At 39.5% G+C, this 22994-nt stretch overlaps 1 protein-coding gene across 1 annotated transcript; it reads left to right on the top strand.

The window, feature by feature from the left end:
- The first annotated feature begins 15159 nt into the window (after positions 1–15159).
- Positions 15160–22630, top strand: eve (even skipped). The gene is made up of 4 exons (XM_065485857.1): positions 15160–15289; positions 16351–16453; positions 19214–19470; positions 21274–22630. The coding sequence occupies exons 1-4, from the start codon at positions 15236–15238 to the stop codon at positions 21772–21774; spliced, it is 915 nt and encodes a 304-aa protein (XP_065341929.1). The 5' UTR covers positions 15160–15235; the 3' UTR covers positions 21775–22630.
- The last annotated feature ends 364 nt before the right edge of the window (positions 22631–22994 follow it).

Consider the following 22994-nt stretch of genomic DNA (forward strand, 5'->3'; position numbering starts at 1 on the left):
TCAAAATAAACGGGAAACAGCCAACCGGAGAGCTGGGATTTTAAAAAGAGGCGCGAAATTGGCGTTACATATTATCATAGGTACATCATTATGTCCCTCAAAATTAGAACAGGATAAAAGGGAAATTTGAAATTTACTCTGGTTCAGTAGCATCTTCTTCTAATCCACTTTTCCTGTCAATTTCCCAAGCAATCGTATCAAATTTTGAGAATATATGTGTGTATGATTGAATGTTGATTCGGGAGTAAAGGTTAATACCAAAAATTTATGTTGAAATTATTGAAGCAGTATTTTTAGAGATGTCCAGTATCTCCCCAGTAGCATTTTTATAATTTATAATTTTAAAGGCGCCCTCAACTATTCGCCCGATCTTTTCATCTAGACAATACTCGATAGACAGGTTTATGTCGTCCTGCTGAGAATGTTTTTCAGTCATTTTTCCACCCTGATTAAATTTGTGAGGGACGACGTTTTTTCGGGTTTTTCCTTCAATTTATTTTCCAAAGAGGCACGATTTTTTTCTGAATAAATTCATACTTCTTTAAATTCTATTCTCTGTGATAATTTATAAAATGCTGGATTCATAATATGGTTTATATAGTTTAGTTTTAGTTTGAACACTTATTTTTCTACTTTTCGCGCAAAGACAAACTTATGAGATCATTTGGAAAAAAATGGAAATTCATGCGTCGAAGATCATCCAATCTCAATATTGAATTAATTGCTTTTGAAGAAATAAATCTATTTTCAATTTTCATCCATACACATTCCAGCCCAGGGTATCAAATTCGTAATAAGGTTAAAGTTCAATATTGATCAGTATAAATTTTATTAAATCGTTTGAAAACAATAAAAATTTAAATAACAAAAAATCATTCCATTGCTTTGACGTTTTAATTTTACAACTCCGAATCAACTGCTCATCAATTTCCACTCCTCTGTTTCTGGATCGCACCGAGGTACAAGCCAGGACAAGGTTCCACTAGACCAACAGGTCCATTATTTGAATCGGTTGCTACCTCAACGAAAATGTCATCTGTGCAAGCGCCTTCCTTAATCTCACTGAGGAAGCCTGGAAAAAGATTTAAGCGCGTGTTTAGCGGCAAAAGAGGAAACCCGCATAGGCGCGATATACCTATCGAACTTGAATTTTTCTGCACCTCGCAGCAGTTGCTGAAGCAAGTATTAAAACAGCCTGGATACTGCATCTGGAAGATTCCAACCCGTGACAAGACTCGAGCGCAGTGAATTGGTCCCGTTTTGCAACTGCATAGCTCGTTACAAACCTCTGGAAGTGCAAACACTGAAAAAAGGTTATCAGTTTTCCGAAAGCCGCACTCCTTAAATATTTCACCTGCGCTGGCCGCAAAAGCAAGCAGCGCTGAGGCAAGAAGTACCCTCATGTTGTCGAATGGCTTTACGATTATCCCAACGGACGAGCAACAACTAAACAAAGGTTAACTCAGTCATTGACTTTTATATGTTTTTATAATGAGGTTATCACGACGTGCACCCAGCAGTGCCAGTATTATATATGTATATGAGTTTGAAAATGCTGCAAGATATTTAACTATTAGCATAACGAAACAATAAATTTATGGAGGACTCACACTTCTCGAAAAAATATAGGGCATTGATAAAAAGGACTGTGAAATTTCTATTTTTATTTCTAAGCTTCAAATCATTGTGGGACCATCGACCATCAAATGAGCACGAATCATGGCAAATTTAATCAGCCATTTAAACCAAACTTATAACTGCCTAAAACCATTTGAATCTTCCAAATAAACCCATCTAAAAGTGACTAAATTTGTTATAAAAACTGTCTAATAAAAGACGAATAATATTATTTTCTGAAAACATCCTACTTTTTCACAGCCCCATAGGTATTAACATTGATTCTTCCCATCAGACCGAGCATTTTGCATAGTAAAATAGTGGAAAGCGTATGACCTTTAGGTTAAAAAAGTACGATGATTTCGCTTATGAGGTGCAAGGTGCAACATTTTAATGAATATAGAGAGACCCCCTGGCGGAACGAGTCTCTTAAGTCTGATTTCAAGGAAAATAAAATAATGAACTGACCTATTTACTCAAGACGCTTCTTTTGTGCCAAACACCCTCCTCCCCTCAAAAGACTTAAATTACAATATATTAATGCTATCTTGCTCACAATAAGTAGAGGCCTTTGGCTTTAAACTGAATGTCACCAGCTGTGCGCCTTTATATATATGCAGAACAGTAAACATACAATAGAGCAAATATATTGCCTTTCTCAATGGTTTACGCAGCTTCTAAGTGGGTGTTCTTAAACCTGGATGCATGGGAAATTTTTACCTGTAGTGTGTCATGAATGTTAGGGGTAAAAGTCCGACACTACATATTGAATTAACTTGACCTTGGCCATCATTCCCCGTCCTTTCAGCGTTCCAGATTCAATTTAAATGCAGCTGAGGAAGAATAACACAGAAACTATTATTCTCAGAATATATATAACTAAACCAAACTGTTTCTATAGATATTTCTCTATATTTCATTTGGATGTTGGGATTTATGATTTTAAGTCATGGTTTTAAGCGTATAGTCGGGTGCCACGCTTGAGGTTCGTATAGGTCAAGATTGGGCTTGACGGGGGACAGGCAACCTTCTTGACCCTCTCGGTGCACCATGCAGGTTGCGGGAAGCAAAACCGAGCACTATCGATAGTGCGGTCTTTTAGCGTGTGCGCGGCGTCCGTATTTGCACGTCCAACCGTATATAGATCTCGCTGCTGATTTGCTGCTTGTCGACGTACTGAGCGTAAGAGGTACTTTGGCTCGCGTTATGTTTGTGATTTTTTTATTTCTAAAATTTCAAAAAAATAGGGAATGAGTGTCCTTTTTTTCGTACCAATTTTAAGTTTAACCCGTCTCTCATCAAATAATGTGAAAATGAAAAATTATTCGTAGTTCAATTCTGATTTTGTCTTTTCGTTTAAAAATCTTGATAAATGTGGACTTAATTTTCTGGTAACAATAAATATCAATAAAGTTTGAAACAAATTATAATTATCGATAAAAAAATGTCACCCCTTTTTACATTAAACTATTTATGGTTGCAAGGTGGGAAAGGGAGCAAAAAATTGCACAGCAACCATTTTGGTCTGAATTAAAAGTGCAATTAGCACGATTTGGCGCGATTTAATCGAGGAGCCGTGTGGGCAAGTGCGAGAGAACAGCGCGCGGCTCGCTAATTAAAAATCAGGCAATGATAAAATAATTATGCCGGTGCTGGGGCAATAAAAGAAGATTGCTCAGTCGGCCGGTTATGAGTGCCGTAAATTAAAATCCCGGCGCGAGTACGAGTAAGCGAACGTGCGAGCGGTGTGGGTTGAAAGCGGGGCGGGGTGCGCAGACGGGGCAGAGGGAAAGCAATCTGCCCTCGCGTCGGTTGGGGTGGAGCAGCTTGCCAGTGTGCTGAATAAGAGAGTATCAGAGAGGTTAATAATTCGCAGGCCTTTTCCCCTGAGGCAGCACCAGCGCCAGATTATTGTTTAATAATTGAATGTTATTAGAGTGCCTGATTCGGTTTATGGCGAGAATCATGAGTCGCAGAGGCGCTTTAGTGCGCTGCTTGCTTTAAAATATTCCAGCGCCAACCTCGGCAAATTTAATCTTCGAGCCGAGAGCGGTGCGAGTGAAAAATATACACACCCGCTCGCAAATTTATCTTCGGGGAATAGAGGCGGCCATATTGCCGGGCTTTATGGCTCGCTCCAACCCCTAGGTGCGCGGCGTGTGTTAAAACAATCTCCCCACCAATCTGGCTGCCGTGCTGATAGCACCGGCAGAAGGACTCCTTTATTTGCCCTATTAATATTTCACCAACATCAACTACTGCTCTTCTCGCTCTCCGACGCCGCCGCCGCTCGCTCGCTCGACTCGCTCGCACCCGCTGTGCCATTTCCACCCGCCCACTCTCTAATTTATGGTGGAAAAGTTGCGCAAAAAATTATTATTTCACGCCTCTTTTGCTGTCTTGGTTTTTATTTTTCCGTTTTCGGCTGCCGCTGGTATTATTTTTTTACACCACTTGCATTTCATGAATTGGTAAAATGATCCCAGTGCAAATCTTTTTTCACACCTCCGCCAACATCCAAAGCCAAGAGAAAGCTGATAAATATATAATAAAACCTTTGTTTAAAAATATTTACAATTTAATGGCCAGCTGAAAAATTGTGAGGTAAGTCTCATTTCATATCGTGCAGCGTTTCAATCCTGCTTCCGCATGTCTGACACAAATACATAGCTGCCGGTAGATTATTCCAACGAATACGCGCATTGAAAATGTAATTTTTAGATAAAAAGACAGTTTAAAATTCGTAAAACTTAAAATATGTTCTAACAAATAGTTTTTACCTTCGAATGGTATTCAGATGAAATTCGGACAAGATCATTGTTGCCAAAAAAATTGTAATTTATTTTATGGCATCAATAAGTCACGTCGCGTATTTTTATGCGCTACCTTTATACAAAGACATACATAGTTATTTAAGTTTGTTGTAAACAGAATACAAAAATTGAATTTAAGAAAACTGCACTGCTTTAATCTGGTGAGGAAAATTAATTTTCACCGGTTGGCTAATCTGCGAATATTAAACGTTATTTAATTTTTCCTCATTGATTTTCACTACTGTGAACCTCCCAGAATTGATTTTCACATAGTATTAGCTGATTAAGCCAATTCTTCAATTATTAGTCGGTAATTGTCTTGATTAGTCAAGGAAACCAGAGGAACCGCTAGATTAAATTTTAATTTCACCTGATAGTCTAGCAATCAACAGCGATCTTCACCTTAAAATTTCTACTGTATTCTATTAATCACCGTACGATTCACCTTGCTAAAAGAGACATATTTCACGATTTTGGTCGACTGTTTGATATATTATTGTTGTTTGAGCGTGTCGAAAGGGGCACATTTATCTATGTGACATGTAATAGGAAATTTAATAAATGTTAATAATATACCTGCTGCAAATCCAATGTCAGATTCTGTGTAATTTTATACTGTATGACCTAAAATAGTTTTCATTTTACTAATTAGGAATTTTTGGAATTTTTCTTCCGTGAATTAATTTTCAAGCGTGACCTTCAATCAAAATGGAAGTTATACCTTTAAAACAAAATCTAAATTATTTATATTTAGATTTATAGAATATACCTCTGCCCTCCACAAGTAATTTCTAACTTACTTTGAAATTCCCCTATTTGCATAAAAGCCCATAAAGCATGATCCAGGATATGCCATTATATTGCGGTCGTCGGCCTCCCCAAGCAGGCTTAATTAAGCAACATAGGATTCCTTATCCGCCATAATATGCTCGCACTAGCTCCTCGCGCGTGTGTGTGTGTATATGGGAAATTTAATTTGGCTGCAGAAGGCCTTCACAGCTAATGAGGTGTGGAGGCTGCTCTGCTCATTTCCAGCTGTTGCCCTGCCCGTGCACACGCCGGCTAGTAATTATCTTCTCTTAGCCCTTTATTCGCACACCATTGAGATGCACCGGCCGGGCAATATGTTCTCCCCGCAACACACACTCCAAGCGTTATGGCGTAATAAGTGGAGATGAAAGATATTATCATGTTTATACACGCGCCGGCATCAAATATTCATCGGCTAGTGGACTAAGCCTCGTTGCAAGCCAAATTGTCCGACTGCGGGAAAGCACGCCAAATTACTTTGTTTATATCTTTCATATTATGTAATTTTAATTTAAAATATTTAGTCAGAATGAGAAAATAAGTGAAATAAAGGGCAAGATTAGCAACCAACGAGTTGAAATTCTCCCGAGAGGACAAAGCCGAAATGTGCCCAGACTAAAGGACTATATGCAACACACTTCTTTAATGGTTTCACGACAATTTTTTTTTAGGAGCCTCTCTGCTCAGTTCATCCCAAAGGACTTCTTGAACTCAACGGGGGTTCCCAATAACAAATATACCCTCCAGCGGATAACATGGATCACGTAGCTTTTGGAGTGAGTTGGTCCTAATGTGGACAGCTTTTTTCACCTCCCCGCAGGAGGGTCTTTCATTGAAATGCCGTAAATTGGTCAATAAAGCCGCTGGTGAGGTGGGAAAACCAACATGTGGCCAAGTTACCCAGCCCTTAACCAACCACCGTTTTGGTCATCTGGCATCTCTTATACATTGTATGTGATGTCAAATGTTGTGTTTCTTAATATCAATCAATAACTTAATCAATTGGAACTCCGGTTTGTATTGCAATTTCGGCCAATCACAAAGCCTAGCTTTAAAAATTCCCGCCATGATTGTTCGCCAGGCAGTTTTTTTTAATTTCACTTGGTTAAAAGTATAAATGGAAAATTTCCAACTTCCAAATGGATAATTTTCTCGAATTCATCTAAACATGTTGAATTGATGTTAATATTCTATTTTTTTCACACGGGAGTCAGTGTGGAATTTTGCCTTGGTCGATCAAAGAATGAAAAATATTTGAAACTCTCAAGATGCGGAAATGGCCCATTTGCTTTCGTTAGGACGAGAAATTTAAAAACTATGCAGTCCAATTGATTATTGTTCTCCTTGCCCAATTTTGAAATTTCTCGTCGTGAGCGTACAGCAAATAAACGAGAATTTTCCGTTTTCAATCTTAAGGAATTTTCCAACTTTAAAATCTTTTTCGTTGGATGCTTTAAGCTCTCTCATCTCTTTAAAAGTACAGAAGGATAAATCATGGCTCAGCCACTTTCGATAAATGCCTTCAATATTTAATCGAAAAAATGGACAATTGGTTTCTGATTTATTTCGCACCGTTTGTTAACGAAGAGAGAGCTGAAGTGATTGATTCCTTTGTGGCAGGAAAGCACGTAGTTGTGCAAATATCCAGAGCGTAAACAGAGAGCTCTGGTCGGCGGAAAAACGAGTACGCTTACTGGCTGCAGTGGGGCCTTGTTGGCGAGCCCCCGGGGACCTATGATGGATGGAAGGTGGCGTGCAGAGCAGAGGCGCAGGCTGGCTCGCTAAGCTGGTGTAATGAACGCCATGATTTATCTTGCCCTCCCATTCAATTTACACCAGTTAATTTATCCCAACACATGCGCCACGCAGCCAGCGCGTGATTAATGCTTCGCCTCGCTTTATTAAATAATGAAAACTACATTATCATCCGCCGGAGAGAAAATGCGGAGTCGCCGCTTTGCGCCTGCCTGGCCAAGAAGGAAGCAACCGGCCACTCAGCCGAGCTGCGACGGTGGCGTCGGCGCCTCGCGGCAGGGGAAATCAATGAACGCTCTCCAGCGAGAGGGGAGAGCAGCGCATCCGCACTTGATTAAACTGAAAGTTTTATTATTTGGCTCGGCAAATGATGCGAGCCGAGTGAGCATTCTCGCAAAGGCTTAATCTTCTGTTCTGCACCACTCCCGACAAAGACTATTAGAAAAGCTAAGGGTGCGTCGGCGTTTGCACAACTTGCGCAGATTTAATTTTCTTTCAACCGCATGAGATAATATTTAACGATCAACTCTTTCATGTGGTCATGGCTATAGCCCAAATAAAAAAATAGTGACCGCTTAATCTCTGCTCTATAAAAATAGTTCCTGAACTTCTTTTAAAAGGTGATGCCAAAACGGGGCAGATGATTTTCGATGCCTCAATTTCCAAGACAGCCTCTCATAAACACTCAGAAGCAGGATTTTTTCAAATTTTTAATTCTGTGAAAAGAAAATGGGAAAATATCAAGCCATGCCGGAGCAGAAAGACAACGCCAGCTTTATCAGCTGAGCCTCCTCAACACGCGGGTTTAGCTTTTTTTACTGGCTGTATTTTCATTGAGCTCAAATTCGCTTACAATCAAATTTATTTCAGCGGGGATCGAATTCTTACCATTGCCACACATATATTTTGAAAGCTCAGCTGTTTAATTCATTTTGAATAATTTATTTCAAAAAATTAAAACCATGAGAAAATTGGAGAATTTTTAAGCCATTTTAGTTTTGTCGATACATGCCATTGAATTGGCAGAAGCACGCGAGATTTCTACTTACAAATAAAATTAATTTGTTGTTTATTTGACCTCTACAAAGAGTGTATATAATTGCGCCCCTTTAAGTTTAACGATACTAAATGTGGCAGTTGCATCTTGCATCAATCTAAACTTTATTGTGCCGGAAGAAAGCGCGACAAGGCTAAAATCTGGTGGCGCCTGGAAAGCCTGTTTATATAAGTGGATCTCCCAAAAAACGCGCAGTTGCTGCGTGGCTGCGCCTGCTGAATTATTGCTGCGTGTTTATGTTCCCCTCTGAGTGTGGTGGATTTTTGTTCTAAAGTGAAAACTGACGATATCACATCTCTGTTTTCACAAGGATGAGCACGAGTGGGTTTTTCAAGCATGTCATTATTGCTCATAACGATATTTCTTTCTCAAGGGGCACATTAGAAAAGATAATTAAACAGAAACGTGTGTTCCTTCGACCTTTTTCGGGGTGATAATTTGATGGAAGCGCATCCGGGGGTTAACATTTGATGTACAAAAGGGGTCTTCATGCTGGGTTTTGGGACAATGATGCCAATAAAACCCATTCAATGCCCCAAAAGTTCAAAAACATTTGGTGAGTTTTACAGAACCTTATAGCACGGTCATATAATCATAACACGCACTTAACGTAATGGAACCAATCCAGAGATCTATAGCTTTGTGACTGTGCTTGGGGAACCAAACCTTTGAAAATGTTTCATTATGCGTGTAATGCGTGTGTCAGGAATCAATTTGTCTTCCTAAAGTAAACTATTTACAAAGCCCTGAATAACGATCTTTGCTCAACTGTGACAACCTTTGAATAGGCCTTGAGAAGGCAACTTTCTAAAAAAAAATTTCAACATAAAAGAAAAGCTCAGCACGTGACTTTACAAAAAATGCTTCATCATCGCGTTTCTAAAGAGATGGGCAAACCCATTACAACACTTCATGCGAAAATATGGTAAATGATTCTCGGAAAATCTTCGAAATGCTGCTTTTTTATCCCATAAACGATGGGGAAGACAAAACTTATAAAGGACAGTGAAAAGGTGAAGTGTTCCATGTACCGATTACCGAGCGCAGGGCACCCCGTTTCAGAATTTTGCACCCCGTTTCAGCCGCCTATATTAAGCGAGCCGTCGCAGCCGCGTGATTTGGGCGGGTAAGCCGGTTTAGCCAGCAGCTGACAAAAATTGGGTAGCTCTCAGACCTCAGACCTCTATAGTCCCAAGTCATTTTTTGTCTCCGTATTGTTAATATTGAATAACTGTTTACCAGTATTTATCGCACTGTTAGCACACAAAAAAGTAATCCAGGAATAATCCGACTTCGCCGAGGGCTAACACCGTCAGGAATTCCATTTAAAAGAGGAATGATAGTGAATTTCCCCGCAAAATCCTTTAACACACATACAGATTGGGTCCTAAAAATCATGTACAGTTAAAAAAATTCATAGGCAGCACTGTAAATTTTCGAGAAAATCGGCCTCAAACTTAGCATTGTTTTAAATGGAGAATTTTCAACGGAATTGTGTAATCACGATTTTTTCTGAAAATCCGCATTTACCCAAAAAAAGACTCTGGCTGTCCGATAGATCTTGATGAGAGGATTCCAAATCATGCGAGAAAACATAGTGCAGCACTGTAAATTTCGGAGAAAATTGGCAAAAACAATCTGATTGGTCAGCGCCCAGCGCTGCTGGCCAACAGAGGGGGGCGTTTCACGCCGTCGCTTCTGGTTGAATTACAGAAGGTGGCCGGCGCGCAACTCAATTATCATTTTAATTACGTTTTCATTATCAGAAAAATTTGAAATTTTCGCACATTTTAGCCAATGAATCTGTCCTTGAAAATCAATAAAAAATTTATTTATATCATACGCAGTCTCTGATAGCCATAAGGGTCCGAGTTTGCCTCTGAAAATCATTAAAATTATTAAAATGAAAGAAATTTTTTTTCTTAGATGATTCTTGAATAAATTAAATTAATTTTGGGTATTTTGATTTTTCCCAAAAACAATTTAAACGTTCTTTAACGGACATCTGAAATTTTCAGACGAATTTTTTTCGAAAATTTTAAATTTGAGAAAATTTTGCTGAGTGAGGGAAAACTGGAAATTTAATCAACTCTCTGAATTTAACGCTAATATGAACTAGTGAATTTTAATGAATCCAAACACAGACCCCTTTTGAAAATCTGCAATTTTTGAAAAAATAAAAAATTTCTTACAAGACTCAAAAGCACTATTTTTTATCTTCTCACTATTAAATTTTCATATTTTTTCTCACCCCGGAAGCAATTAATTTCCTATGCTAAACAAGAGGGCGTAACCGGTAAAATTCGAAAAATTGGATTTTGGGGCACTTTTGGTCAGATGTACATGGAAAAAATATGTCGGTTAGGGTTAACTTTACATGAAATTTCATTTTTTAAAATAAATAAATAAATCACTATCATTCCACTTTAATAACTCATATGGTTAACAATAATATCAACGACCTTTCTTTTTTTTTTGCTCTTTTTATCCCTGTCCGAGGACCGGGAATGGCGCGCACTGCACTAGCACGAATGCTGAAACCCGGGTCCCAATAACACCGAGAACGGATAACATGGGCGCACCAAGCCCCACAGGGACCCAGCCCACTGAAGGGCCACTTGCCTCCGCACCGAGGACTTTTTTTGAAACGCTAGACATTCGTCCAATGAAACCAAATCACGCATGCTGGAAAGGTGCAAACCAGCAAGTAGTAGCGAGTTGGCGCAGGTGCGCCTCTCAGCCCGTTGAGCAATTTGAGCATTTCGAGTCACTAAACTATAACCACTTTTTGCAATCTCTGACATTGGGTAGCCAGTGTTAGATCTCCGAACTGTTCAAATACCTCCCATTGCTTTGACACTCCTTTATTTGAGCAACTTGATCCAGAAATTTGATGTAATTGCGTCTTCAATTTAGAATATTTATAGGATTAAAAATTATTTATTGAATATTCTTAGGCATATCAATGAATGACAAACCTTCACACATCAAAGTACCACCATTATTATTTTTTCCATTTTTCACCTATGATTTGATCAAGAAGACCCGAAAATTATCACAAGAAGTATATACAAAAATCCTGTTCCTTGTGTTTTTTTATCCATTTTACTTCGTATCTACTGATCTACAACCCATCTATGTGGTTGCGCATATTATTGTTAAATTTGACAAAAATTAAAAATAAACATTCATCCACGGTAATATAATATATCACGCTTAAGTAAAACTTTTCCTATATCATAGATCATCTTGATTGTGTAAATATGTTATTATTGATCAATAATATAAAAAAATTCCAAAAATTCCACTTTTGAACAGGAATTTATTGCCTATGATGTTCAAAGTTCAAAGGGACCGCGTTTTAAATGAACAATGAACCAATCAAATTCTTTCGCTTGACGTTTGTGTAGTGTAATAATAGCATTTATTTCAAACATAATCCTTAAATTCGTGGCTTTAGTGCGTGAAGGTTCTTTTCGGTTGCTAAATATTAGTAAGTGGTTTGTTTGAGTTCTATCCGCTTATTTTTTTCCAAGCCGAGTCTATCTGGATTTCGGAAGTCAGTTGAGTCCGTTTGCTCTTGGTTGGCACCTATACAGTCACAATTAAGAAACATTTATTTAATTTAAGTTTAAATGTTAATGCAAATAGGTCAGTTTGGACCACACACGGCTCTGTCCTCAACATATCCGGGAGAAACAAACCTTCTTATCGGCGTTAGAGGGCGAGTTTTTATTTACTCGTAAACCTCAGGGAGGAAACTGACTCTCGGACCTCACACCGTTAATGAAAACGCAATGGGGCCATTTGATTACCAACAAATTGTCAAATTAATTGAAGAATGCACGGTAGCTAGATTGAGTCTGAAATCACAGCGGAAGTGCCGTAAAATCGGAAGTCTACGGTGGCGCCATCTGTTGGCGGCTTCAAACACTTAGGGTTTATGCAACTGGTGAATTAGGGCAAAATTAACGCAAAAAATTTCATCAAAATCCATCGACCCCTGGACAGAAATTTGTTGCTTTGACTGATTATGGCTTATATACTTTAACATCAATTATTTAAGGGTAGCCTAATTATCATGCGCATACTAAAACAGACTCGCTTATTAAGGGTCTGACCTAAATAAATACCTTTGTGTTTTGTCTAGGGTGTAGCATATTGGACACACCAGTTCTCATTAGATCACCGAAGTTAAGCAACATCCGTTGCAGTCAGTATAATATAGGAGGATGGGTGACAGCCTGCATGCCGGCTGCATAACTCTAGGCTGACTCGCTACTTGCTGGTTTGCACCTTTCCAGCATGCGTGATTTGGTATCACGGGACGAATGTCTAGCGTTTCAAAACAAAAAGTCCTCGGTGCGGAGACAAGTAGTGACCCTTCAGTGGGCTGGGTCCCTGTGCGGCCTGGTGCGCCCATATGTTATCCGTTCGCGGTGTTATTGGGACCCGGGTTTCAGCATTCATGCTAGTGCAGTGCGCGCCCTTCCCGGTCCTCGGACAGGGATAAAAAGAGCAAAAAAAGCAGGGGTGTATTAAATAGCTTTATTATATAGTCGTATGACTCATGCAGTGGATTGTAAGTTTATAATTTTCTCATAAAAAAGGAATTTAGCACATCATGAACATTGCCGTGACGGGTTTACCTTAATTTTATTTTGAAAACTCATAAAAAAATGACTGTTTTCCATCAGCAACGTTCCCACGGTATAAGAAAAACCCCGCCGCTCTTTTCAACGAAAAATTGGTTGCACCATAGATCATAGGGAGGTGAATGGACACCCAGGGTGACGTGTGCATTACTTAGTTGAAGAATGATTTGACCCTTAGAAAAATAGACAATAACGTGTTGTGTTTCGAGCAGGTATAAAATGATCGGAATTTGTCTATTTTTGGCCGCTTAGGTCGTTAAACAATCAGTTGTATTGTCACTTCCGCGCACATTCCCAGGTCAAGTTCAATGACCGTTTCCATAAATCTATCGTTTATAAGAGTCATTACAACTATAGAAAAAGGGAGTATTGCATTATCATCGTGTTTAGAGACCATTATTATAAATAAATTGAAAATAAACTCTGGGAGATCGAATGAGGAAAAGATTTCTTTCTTGAAGCATTTTCGCGCATTTTGCTATTGTTTTTGGGCATTCCAGTTTGGGGAAAAACCAGAGGCCACCTACGAAAACAAGTGTCATTATTTTCTTTTGAAATTAATAAATTTAATCACCTCCTAACGTTTCAAATCTATTCTAAATTTATTGTTAGGGGAGTGCAGGCCTTTATAGAGGAAGCGGAGTATACACAAACCGCACAAACCATTATTTGAATGGAAGTCGTTCAAACAAAAACTTTTCCAACCAGAGGGCTCTATATTTTCTCTTGCGTGTTGTGCCATAGTAGAGATTCGATCGCAGCTTGCACGAAATAGGGGTGTGAAGAAATAAAAATAAACTAATTGGCCGTAAAACAGCGAGAGTCGTCTTTTGTCCACAAAACGAGAGCAGCAGCAGGATATATTTATTGGACCTCTGTATAGGGTTAATTCTACACTCGGGGTGGAAGGAAGCGCGTGGAACAGCATTGTATTGATTATTAATGGCGCACACAGGGAAACAATTTAACTTGCTGCCGTGATTTAAGGGGCAATATAGGCCGCTGCTGATTTGTGTCCGGCTTGATCCGAGATATTTATAGCGCATTCATCAATCAATTAGTCGGCCGCCGTAACCACGAAATTAGCCGCAATTTATTGTGCCGTAGCCGTAGAATTGAATCAACGGATTAAAATGTCGAGAGGAATATTGGCTAGGTGTGCGTATTATGCGCGAGCAGACCAAAAGCACCTTTTTCTCTTTACGCTCTTTTGTCACTTTTATTGGGCTTTTGAGGACGCAATATATATGGAACATTAACTCGATTTCTGTATTATGTATTTTCTTTTCTTGTTGGGTAATTTTAGTAGCTGTTAAAGATAAATGTGTGACTATAAGGGTGTGATAGTTCTTATTATTACCATTCTATACCGTCAGTTTAAGCAAAAGATTTTTCACTTATATAATTGTGTGGTGTTTGATTGCATGATCGGATTTCTTTGGTATAAACCAATGCATAAATATCAACGTTATTTTTCATTTGAATTTTATCGGCCTGCATCACTTTACCATTCTCAGTGCCGGTTGACGGAGGGAGAGGGAGAGGAGAGAGAGAGAGAGAGAGAGAGAGAGAGAGAGAGAGAGAGAGAGAGAGAGAGAGAGAGAGAGAGAGAGAGAGAGAGAGAGAGAGAGAGTCCAGTATACTATTGTGGTATACGTGGAGCCGTGACAGAAATGCGTACTAAAAGCAGTAGAAATCATCTTATTTATTTAGTCTCGTGGTAGGAAGTAGTAAAGTTAAGACTATGAAATTACATGAATAATTAAAATGACACAATATAATACATAAATAATTTTAATATGAAAATATCGATTTCAAATATTAACAATTATTTTATAATTAGACATATTCTTACCTCGTAAGTAGTGCGGGTCTTATATTGGTATGAGATCAAGCTTCTCATCCTTGCTGGAGAGAGAACATTTTGTTCGACTGATGTCGTGCGAGATCAAAGATGCAGTGGGGGGAGTGGGGGAGATGGTGCAGTGCCTTATATTCTAATAATCCAGTCATCGCAATATCTATGTCTGAAGTTCTTAAGTCTGTTCTCAAGCAACTCTCAAGGGGGGAATGGGGAATGTCCTGTTAAAAATTCGAAAATCTAATATGTATTAACAAACGTTCTTAAAGAATTTCAAGCCGAAAATAATAATTGATAAGCATTTTGTTGACAGCATGCAATACTAAACGACACGACTTATGATATGAAAGAAAACCTGCTTTTAAGAGGCCAGGCTGAAATTCTCAATAAATTAATAAATCACAAACATGACATGTTGTGCTAATGAGACAGAGATGATAGTGAGCGGTTGCTCTGTTCGAACGGAGGAGGAGCCGTTTAACAACAAGGGCGGAGTCAAGGGCGGAGTTTGGTAGGCCAAAGCCGTTCCCCCAACTCTCCCGCCGCTGCATCAAAATATTAGTCGAAGCTAAATAGTACATAGCAGCAGAACTATCACTCAGTGCACGCTCGACGTCACCCACAAACACACCTTCTCTGCAACAACGAAAACAGCGATCATCAAGTCATGCCCGAGCATAGAGACAGATCACACTCCAGCCACTACTACCTTCCTCATCTCGTAAGTCAAGCTTTAATTTTACTGCCAGTATTTTCATTGGGCTCACATTGGCTTGCAATCAAATTTATGTATTTCTGCGGGAATAGCACTCTTTTACATAAACCATCACTACACAAATAATTTAGAAGTTGGTGCGGGTTGTTGTTTAATTCTTTATTTTGTTTTACACACTCTCTGGTTTTGTTTGGGCGCATGAGTTGTGCCATACACGCGAAGAGTTCTCAAAAAATGCACTGCCGTCGTGCCGTCTCCTGTCTCGCACACTGTTGGCTCTATTCTCACTCGGATTATGAGTGAACCGGAATATTACTATTTTTTACACTCTAAAGATTTTACGAGTTTTAAATGATAAATTTATGGTGGACTGCTCTGCGGGGACAATCCCATCTAGATTGATTTTAATTTATCGCACGCTTCGCGCTTTATGCATATTATGCACTTTAATGCTACAAATATCGGGATGATTTCTTGAGCTTCAATAGATTGAACTATCGCTTATTTAACTGTTTATTTGAAAATAAACTCCTACAATAGAACATTTTTGTTACCAGAGGTTGAACAAACTTGGAAAACACCTAATTTAGTTGCGAGTAGGTGATGGAGATCACGGTAGACTCGCTTAAATTTGGCAATTTTAATAGAAATACAGAGAAAAATGTTGCAAATTTTCATGGTATGGCATGAAACTGCATGAAATTGTTGGGTTAAAAGTGGAAGGAAAATAAAACACTTGAGGTTGATCACTTATTAAGTGGTTCAGATTTTAATACACTTGACCAGTTTCGATTTGTATCATGGGGAATTGGATAGTTATTATCATTTATAGACTTTTTCCAAAAACAATTATATAAAAAAACTTTGAGGAAGAAAGGCGATCAGTTGGTATGACAGAAATTTTTGGATATTTTGAGGATTCGCTTTTAGTCTCTGGAAATTAAGTTCACCTGTTATGTTGTTAGGAGTTAATTCATTCTCTGCACTCGGTGCAATTTTTCTTCGATTCTAACCAGACAACAAAGTGGATATTTTTTTAATAGAGGCTGTTTTTTATTTGATTTTAGACGCAAGTACCCCCATCAGTCTATAACAGCACACACACTCCACCGGGCACACCATCACCACCGGGACAGACCCAGACCTCACTGGCCAATCATCACCCGATAGGTAAGATAGGATTATTTGAAATTATTCTCGTCATGATTCGCTAATCGTAATTAAAATTATGGAACGACCGCATTTCGGCATGTGTTAACGATTGCGCAATTCGGGCAAAGCTTACGTCTTTTCTGGTTATTAATTATTTCAAGTGGCGCATTACGCGGGACTAATCGCTTTAGCACGAATTCGGGCCTTTGCGAAATTTCGAGCATTTCATTATTTGCGTGCTGGAAACTGCTTTTGATCAGCAATTTTACAGCCGGCCGCGTCCACTTTTATTGGCGAAAAATTAATTTATTGCCTTTTTCTGAACAATTCGCTTTGGCTGCTGGAATATATTATCATCTGCAACGCCGGCGGCGATTCATGACTCGACTGACCAGCAGAGAAATCTCGCTACCGTGCGCGCACATTAGTATTTACATTCAATAATTACTTTATTGCACCCCCTTCGCGAGCGAGCGTGCCAGTTTGGAAACCTGCTCCTGCTACTCGAAATTGTGGCGCGGTTAATTTAGTGCATCATATGTGCCTCAATCGCGGGAGGCAATCAATTTCACCATTTCATCAAAGGATTTCCATTTATTAATGTTTGTTAATTAATTGCAAAATTACAGTCGTAAAAAGTGTATCATCAATTAAAAAAAACGAACAGAGGCATAAATGACAAACGTAGTAACTGCGTAACAAATGAGTCGGTGTTGTCAAGTGCCGCAAAGGGATTAATTACATTACACTTACAGTAAACACTCAAAATATTGCACCACAAAAACTGCCCGCGTACATAGAGGGATTCTCCCTTCTTTGTCATTCAGCTCTATTCAATGATGGTAATCAATTCACTTTGCCAACAAACAACGATTTATTTGTTGAGATGCGTTTCCAAAAGGCTACGTGAGCTAAATTTTTTCAGAGCAAATCGAGCTTCATAAATATTTTTCTTCTCCTCTTTGTTTCCGCACCGCGCGCGGATGCATAGATGCGGAAATGGAACAATAATTGCATATTTTCACGCATGGGAGAAGCCTTTTCATTGAAAAAAGAAACGCGAGAACTCCGCCGAACAAACGGCTAATTATCACCCGCTTGCGGCGCTAAAAACAAACCGATAAAACGAGCACATTCCCATGTCATCGAGCGGTAGTAACATATAAATCATGCTCATGTCCGAATATTATTGTCTTTGTTATCTGCGCACAAGATGAATTATTATTATCACAGGGATTATCATTTCGTATTCAAATGGTCTCGCTCGGCCGACTTTTTGTCTTCGGCCGCTGCGCTAATTACAAAGTGGCTCGCAATTTATTTGTTCTAAACACCTTCAATTATGCCTGGTAATTACACGGTGCTTTGGCACGCTTTATTAAATATGCGCCGCGCCAACAAACACCTTGCTGTGATTTTTACCGATTTACTCATGTATATCAATTTGCATTGAATCCGTCCGTGTTTGGTTTGGCAGAACATTATTTCCAAGCCGCACGCGGGATTTCAAGTGCAGGAAGCGACGCGAGAGTCCTTTTTTCCGGGCGCCAGCAAGCACTTTGTCATCATATTTATGTGCTGACATCAGCCGCATGACAACAATTAAGTGCGCTGCACTTACAAGGCAGATATGAATCTCCAAATTGGCATACTCGTTTCAAAAGTTTTGCCATTATTCATTATTCAAACTGTCCATTGTTACAAGGTTTTAAGTATTTTTTTGCGGCAGTTGTACGAGTGCGTTAATTGAGACAACTTTTTGCGGCGGCGGGGGTGCGCTTGAGTTATTAAGTGGCCCGGCGCCTTGTCTTTAAAAAAGCGCCTGCCTCACATCATCTGCTTCTTCCTGAACCACTTAAGTAACGAGAAATCTGTCGCCTCGCTTTTAACTGCAGTCTGTGATCTGTGATGCGTCTGCGGGGTTGATTTTCACTATACCTGAAAATACAAGCGGGGTGCGATTTTTTTGTCCACGAGCACAGTGTGATGTGCGCATATATCCGTTTATGCGCAGGTCAAAATTTATTGTTAGTTCACGTTTCTTTATGAGAAAACAAACGAACCGCATTGGAAACACCATGTATGGGGTCGACACCCGCTATGCGCACAAAATTGTCAACAAAGATGGTCACACCCTTGAGCTAGTAACATCACCATGATTATGACAGACAAAAATATCTTTTGTCCAAAAAATCTTTTGAACGCAGCTCGATGTTACGCGATTTAGCATTTTAAATGTCTTTCTTTTGAGATCGGGTGACCCCCCTGCGATAGTAACCTCTCGTCCTTATGGCCACAATGGAGGAGCTTCTTCGTTCATTGTACCGCAACAGGGTACTTTTTTTATTGAAACGCCAAGAACTTGTTCCTGTAAACATTAAATCACGCATGCTGGTAAGGTGCAAATCAGCAACTAGCGTGTTGGAAAGCTTTCACAATCCTTCTAAATCCGAATTGAATCGTCGTTGCAATGCAAGAGAGTCAAATGTAGGCGATAATCAGATCGCATATATCGCTGGTTTTCCTAAAAAAATACTTAAAATTGCATGACTCATTCTTCCCTGATGATTCTGTGTGTCATCCTCTATATTTTAGAAGTAACCATTAATCTTGTAACATCCATTAATCTTGAAAGGCAGCGAACCGACGCAAACATATTTTTAAGTTTATCCTGTTTGTGCGTGTCCTCAGCGCAGCAAGGAAAGGGGTAGCAAAATGTACCCTTCCAATCCCACCAGCTAGGTCATTTACCTTTAATCCACTGCTCATTTGTTACAGACGGCAGGCGACGAACGCCTAGCCCACTTCCCCTAGAGTCCACTATGAATTCGACTCTACAGGCAGGAGCTGCCGCCGCTGCTGCTGCAGCAGCCGCGGCTGCAGGCGGCGACCAGTCCGTTCGCCGATACAGAACGGCCTTCACCCGTGATCAACTGACTCGCCTGGAGAAGGAATTCTTCAAGGAGAGCTACGTCTCCAGGCCGCGAAGATGCGAACTCGCAGCCGAGCTTAATCTTCCAGAAGCCACAATCAAGGTACGTGATCACCATCGTAAATTGAGAAGGGTTGATATGATTGGAACATTGAATATTATTTTTCAAATCCTGGGAGTTGTTTTGAAAGAGATGCTTTGTAAAATAAGCACCTATGATCGAATAGCAAGAAATGGAATTTATTCAGGTGTGAGGGTAGGATAATATATTTACGAAAAGATATAGCTTGGGCTTAAAACAAAATTTAACACAAGCTGAGTAAATATAAGAGATTGCTTTGTTTGCAAACAACATTTCAGCAATAAATCATTTTTACAAGCAATAAATGAAATCATTATGCCATTGTGTGTTGGAAAAAGACTACTTTTTGCCCTGACGTTTTGATTTGTTACACAAGAGGCCTTCCAAAGAATAGGTATAGCCCTGAGTTTATGAAATACAGTGGCGACAAAATTGAGTCTTCTATTCGATAAATTTTTAAAGAACTTCTCGTAAGCTTCGTGCTGAAGCTGTTGGTTTGGGACTCAATCAGGTTGCTGCTAACAACAGCAGACAGTAGGATGAAAGTGAAGTTTACAAGAGCCGCACATTACATAGGAGAGGACGAGCGCGTTGAGTGAATAATCACTTACTTGGTTGCTTTGATAAATAATGGTATAGCTATTTTCAATGGGATAGCACGCGGCTGGCGCAGGTGCAAACCATCCTCTCTGCAACATTATTATGGCGCGCGGACGAATTAATAGCCGTTTCGATTTCACCGCGTTTTGTTTTGTTCAGGCTCGCGGGGGCGTGCGAGGAAGAACAAGACGCTATAAAAATGCCGCACACACGCATATTTCTTAACATCTCGTCTCTAATGGATATGATGGACACATTTCGGATTAAAGAGTACTTAGCACTTCTTCAGGGCAATGTAGTTAACACTCACATTTTTTGTCAAAAGACCGTGCCGCCAGCGCCGTGCCTCTCCATTCTCCGCACTCATGATTGCTGTTTAATTCTCACTTATGTATTGCAAGCAGTTAGCACCTTCTGTTTGCCTACCAAACACACCTGCGCGCTGCTTGCTCTGACGCATGCCTTATTCTTTCTTATTCCGTTTTCATCGCGTCTGCGCTAATTAATATGAATAGACGCGGACACTTTGTTGTCCACACCGCTCGCATTTCCGGCTTGGAAAATTTTCTTCGGACCGTGTCAAGATTTTTGTTTCTTTTAGGAAATGAAAATATTTTCTACCCTTAAAAATAAAAAAATCGGACAATTTTAGGCGTGGAAATTTTTTTGAGAGAAAAAACAATAATTTTGTGCATTAGAGCAGATAGAGGTCTAAAAAAGCCATAAACATAAATAAATCCGATATTTCCAAACAACCGCTCAATGCTTCTTACGTATAAATTTTTTTATTTCTGCCCTTTGTCGGGAAATACCATACCTGAACATTTAAAGAAATCAGATAGTTAAATACCTTGATAATCTTCCTTTAGAAATACTCCTTATTAAAATCAATGCTTTTATTTGTTCAAAAGAAACCGCGTGCCGCGCCGATTTCCAAAAATGTTGTACGGGATAAGGATTAATCGTGATTACAACATTTTTGTTGCTCAATTTATTGGTTCACAGATAAAAGAATTCAATTTTTAAATTCCTTGACGAGAAAAATATGCGAGATGAGTCAGAAAAAAGAATAAAATTTAAAATAGTGGATTTATTTCTGACGAGTAATTCACATTTGGTTGCTTCACCTAATTCTACCCTCAGCTCTGTTAAAAATGAAAATTTTAAAGCTGTATGCTCGGCGTGACGCGAATCAAGGCTAATCATCGGTCTTTATTGTTGCAGGTGTGGTTCCAAAACAGGCGCATGAAAGACAAGCGCCAACGCGTCGCCTTCACGTGGCCCTTTGCCATGGTCGACCCGAGCCTGGCTGCTAGCTTCCTGCACCAAATGGCAGTGAACAGCCCCGCCGCTTACTCGCCATACGGGTATTACAGCAACCCACTGCGCTACGCACCCTACCCAATGCGGCCACAGCCGACCAGCCCTAGCATGCTGGCCAGCAGCGCCCCGATGCTCGGTTCTTTCCTCAGGGTGCCGACCCTGACGCCGCCTGGCGACGTGGCCTTTTGCAGCCACACCGATCCGTTGACATGCCGTTGCGCCAGTAGGCTGACTTCCTTCCCCTCCAGCCTGCGAATTCCGTCCCAACGGCAGGAGGACAGAACCGACTCGCCCAGTAGCTCCCTCGGCAGCCCCAGCAGCCCTCAGCAGACCATCACCGCCACGACGTCCACGCGAACGCATCAACTCTTTCAGCCGTACAAGTCGGACAACTCCAACTGAAATGTTAGCTGATAGATTATCATACCCAGGGAACGTGTTAATTTTTTTAACCATTCACCCCTCGCATTTCATCAAAATTTTATTTATAACGCTAAAAGCAATAAAAAATCAAATCCATGCACATCACCAACAGCTCGCATACGCTTCTTTCACACCACGTTCCTTGCAGTTTGAAATTCACAATAGGATTAGTTAATATATTTGTAGGTTTATTATACGGATGATTTCAATTTTTTTTATTCTTTATTATGGTCTAACCCATCAATAATTTTATTCGTTCCGAAGTGGATTAATTTTAAAATTGTTCCTGTTTAACTGGTAAATCCAACTTAACTTAATTTAATTATAAATCAAATTTAATTCATTTTTAAAGAAATTTAAAGAAGGATTTCATTTCCTCTCATTACGGTAAAGTTCCAAATAGACAGTTTCCAATAAAATGTTTTCGTTCATCTCATAATGGAACAATTTTTAAATCCTATCTCACTAAATGGAAAATGGGTCTGAACTGAATGGTAGTATATTTAAACGTTTTACGTTTATTCGAATTTGTTGACCTTAGGTTAACGTTTAAGCTATATATGTTGAGCAAGTGTTTCTATATTTGGCGTACACTGCTCCTTCTATGTCAAATCGGCCCAGGTGTCATTTGTGCTCTTTTCCAGTTCCAACTGATAAACTGGAAAATGGGGTCAATGACTCATTTAAGAAACGCATTGCGTGGATCAAAAATAGATAGTTGACGCATTCCTGAGGGAATAGCTATATAAGATTGGTGCAGGGTTGATTGGGGGTCGGAGCGGCGTTACCTGCTTCTTTTATATGAGTTTTTGAACAATTTCTGTTGCTCAAATGTATAAATCACTGTGAACAAATAAAACGAATGAAAACATACCAAAAAGATATTTTTATTCCAGAAAAAAAACTAGAAATAATTATTCAATGAAACTTTGAAACGCATAGAAAGCTCCAGTAGCTAGTCAAGCGTGCATCAATTAAGCAATTCCGCATTAAGATATTGATAATAAGGAAACAAGCGTGGAGCAAGAGCAGAAAAAATCAGATTTCACTGCGGTACACACCCAATATTTGCATTAATGGTTCTAATAATAATGAAAAGAGGAAGCTGCTTTTTCGGAGTGAGTCATTCGAGGCAGGGCAATAAACTTTCATTTTCCGGCGTGCCATCCATAAAAGTGCGTACTCGTATAATTGCGTCT

The sequence above is a fragment of the Cloeon dipterum genome, chromosome 3 (assembly GCF_949628265.1).
Source record: "Cloeon dipterum chromosome 3, ieCloDipt1.1, whole genome shotgun sequence".
NCBI lineage: Eukaryota > Metazoa > Arthropoda > Insecta > Ephemeroptera > Baetidae > Cloeon > Cloeon dipterum.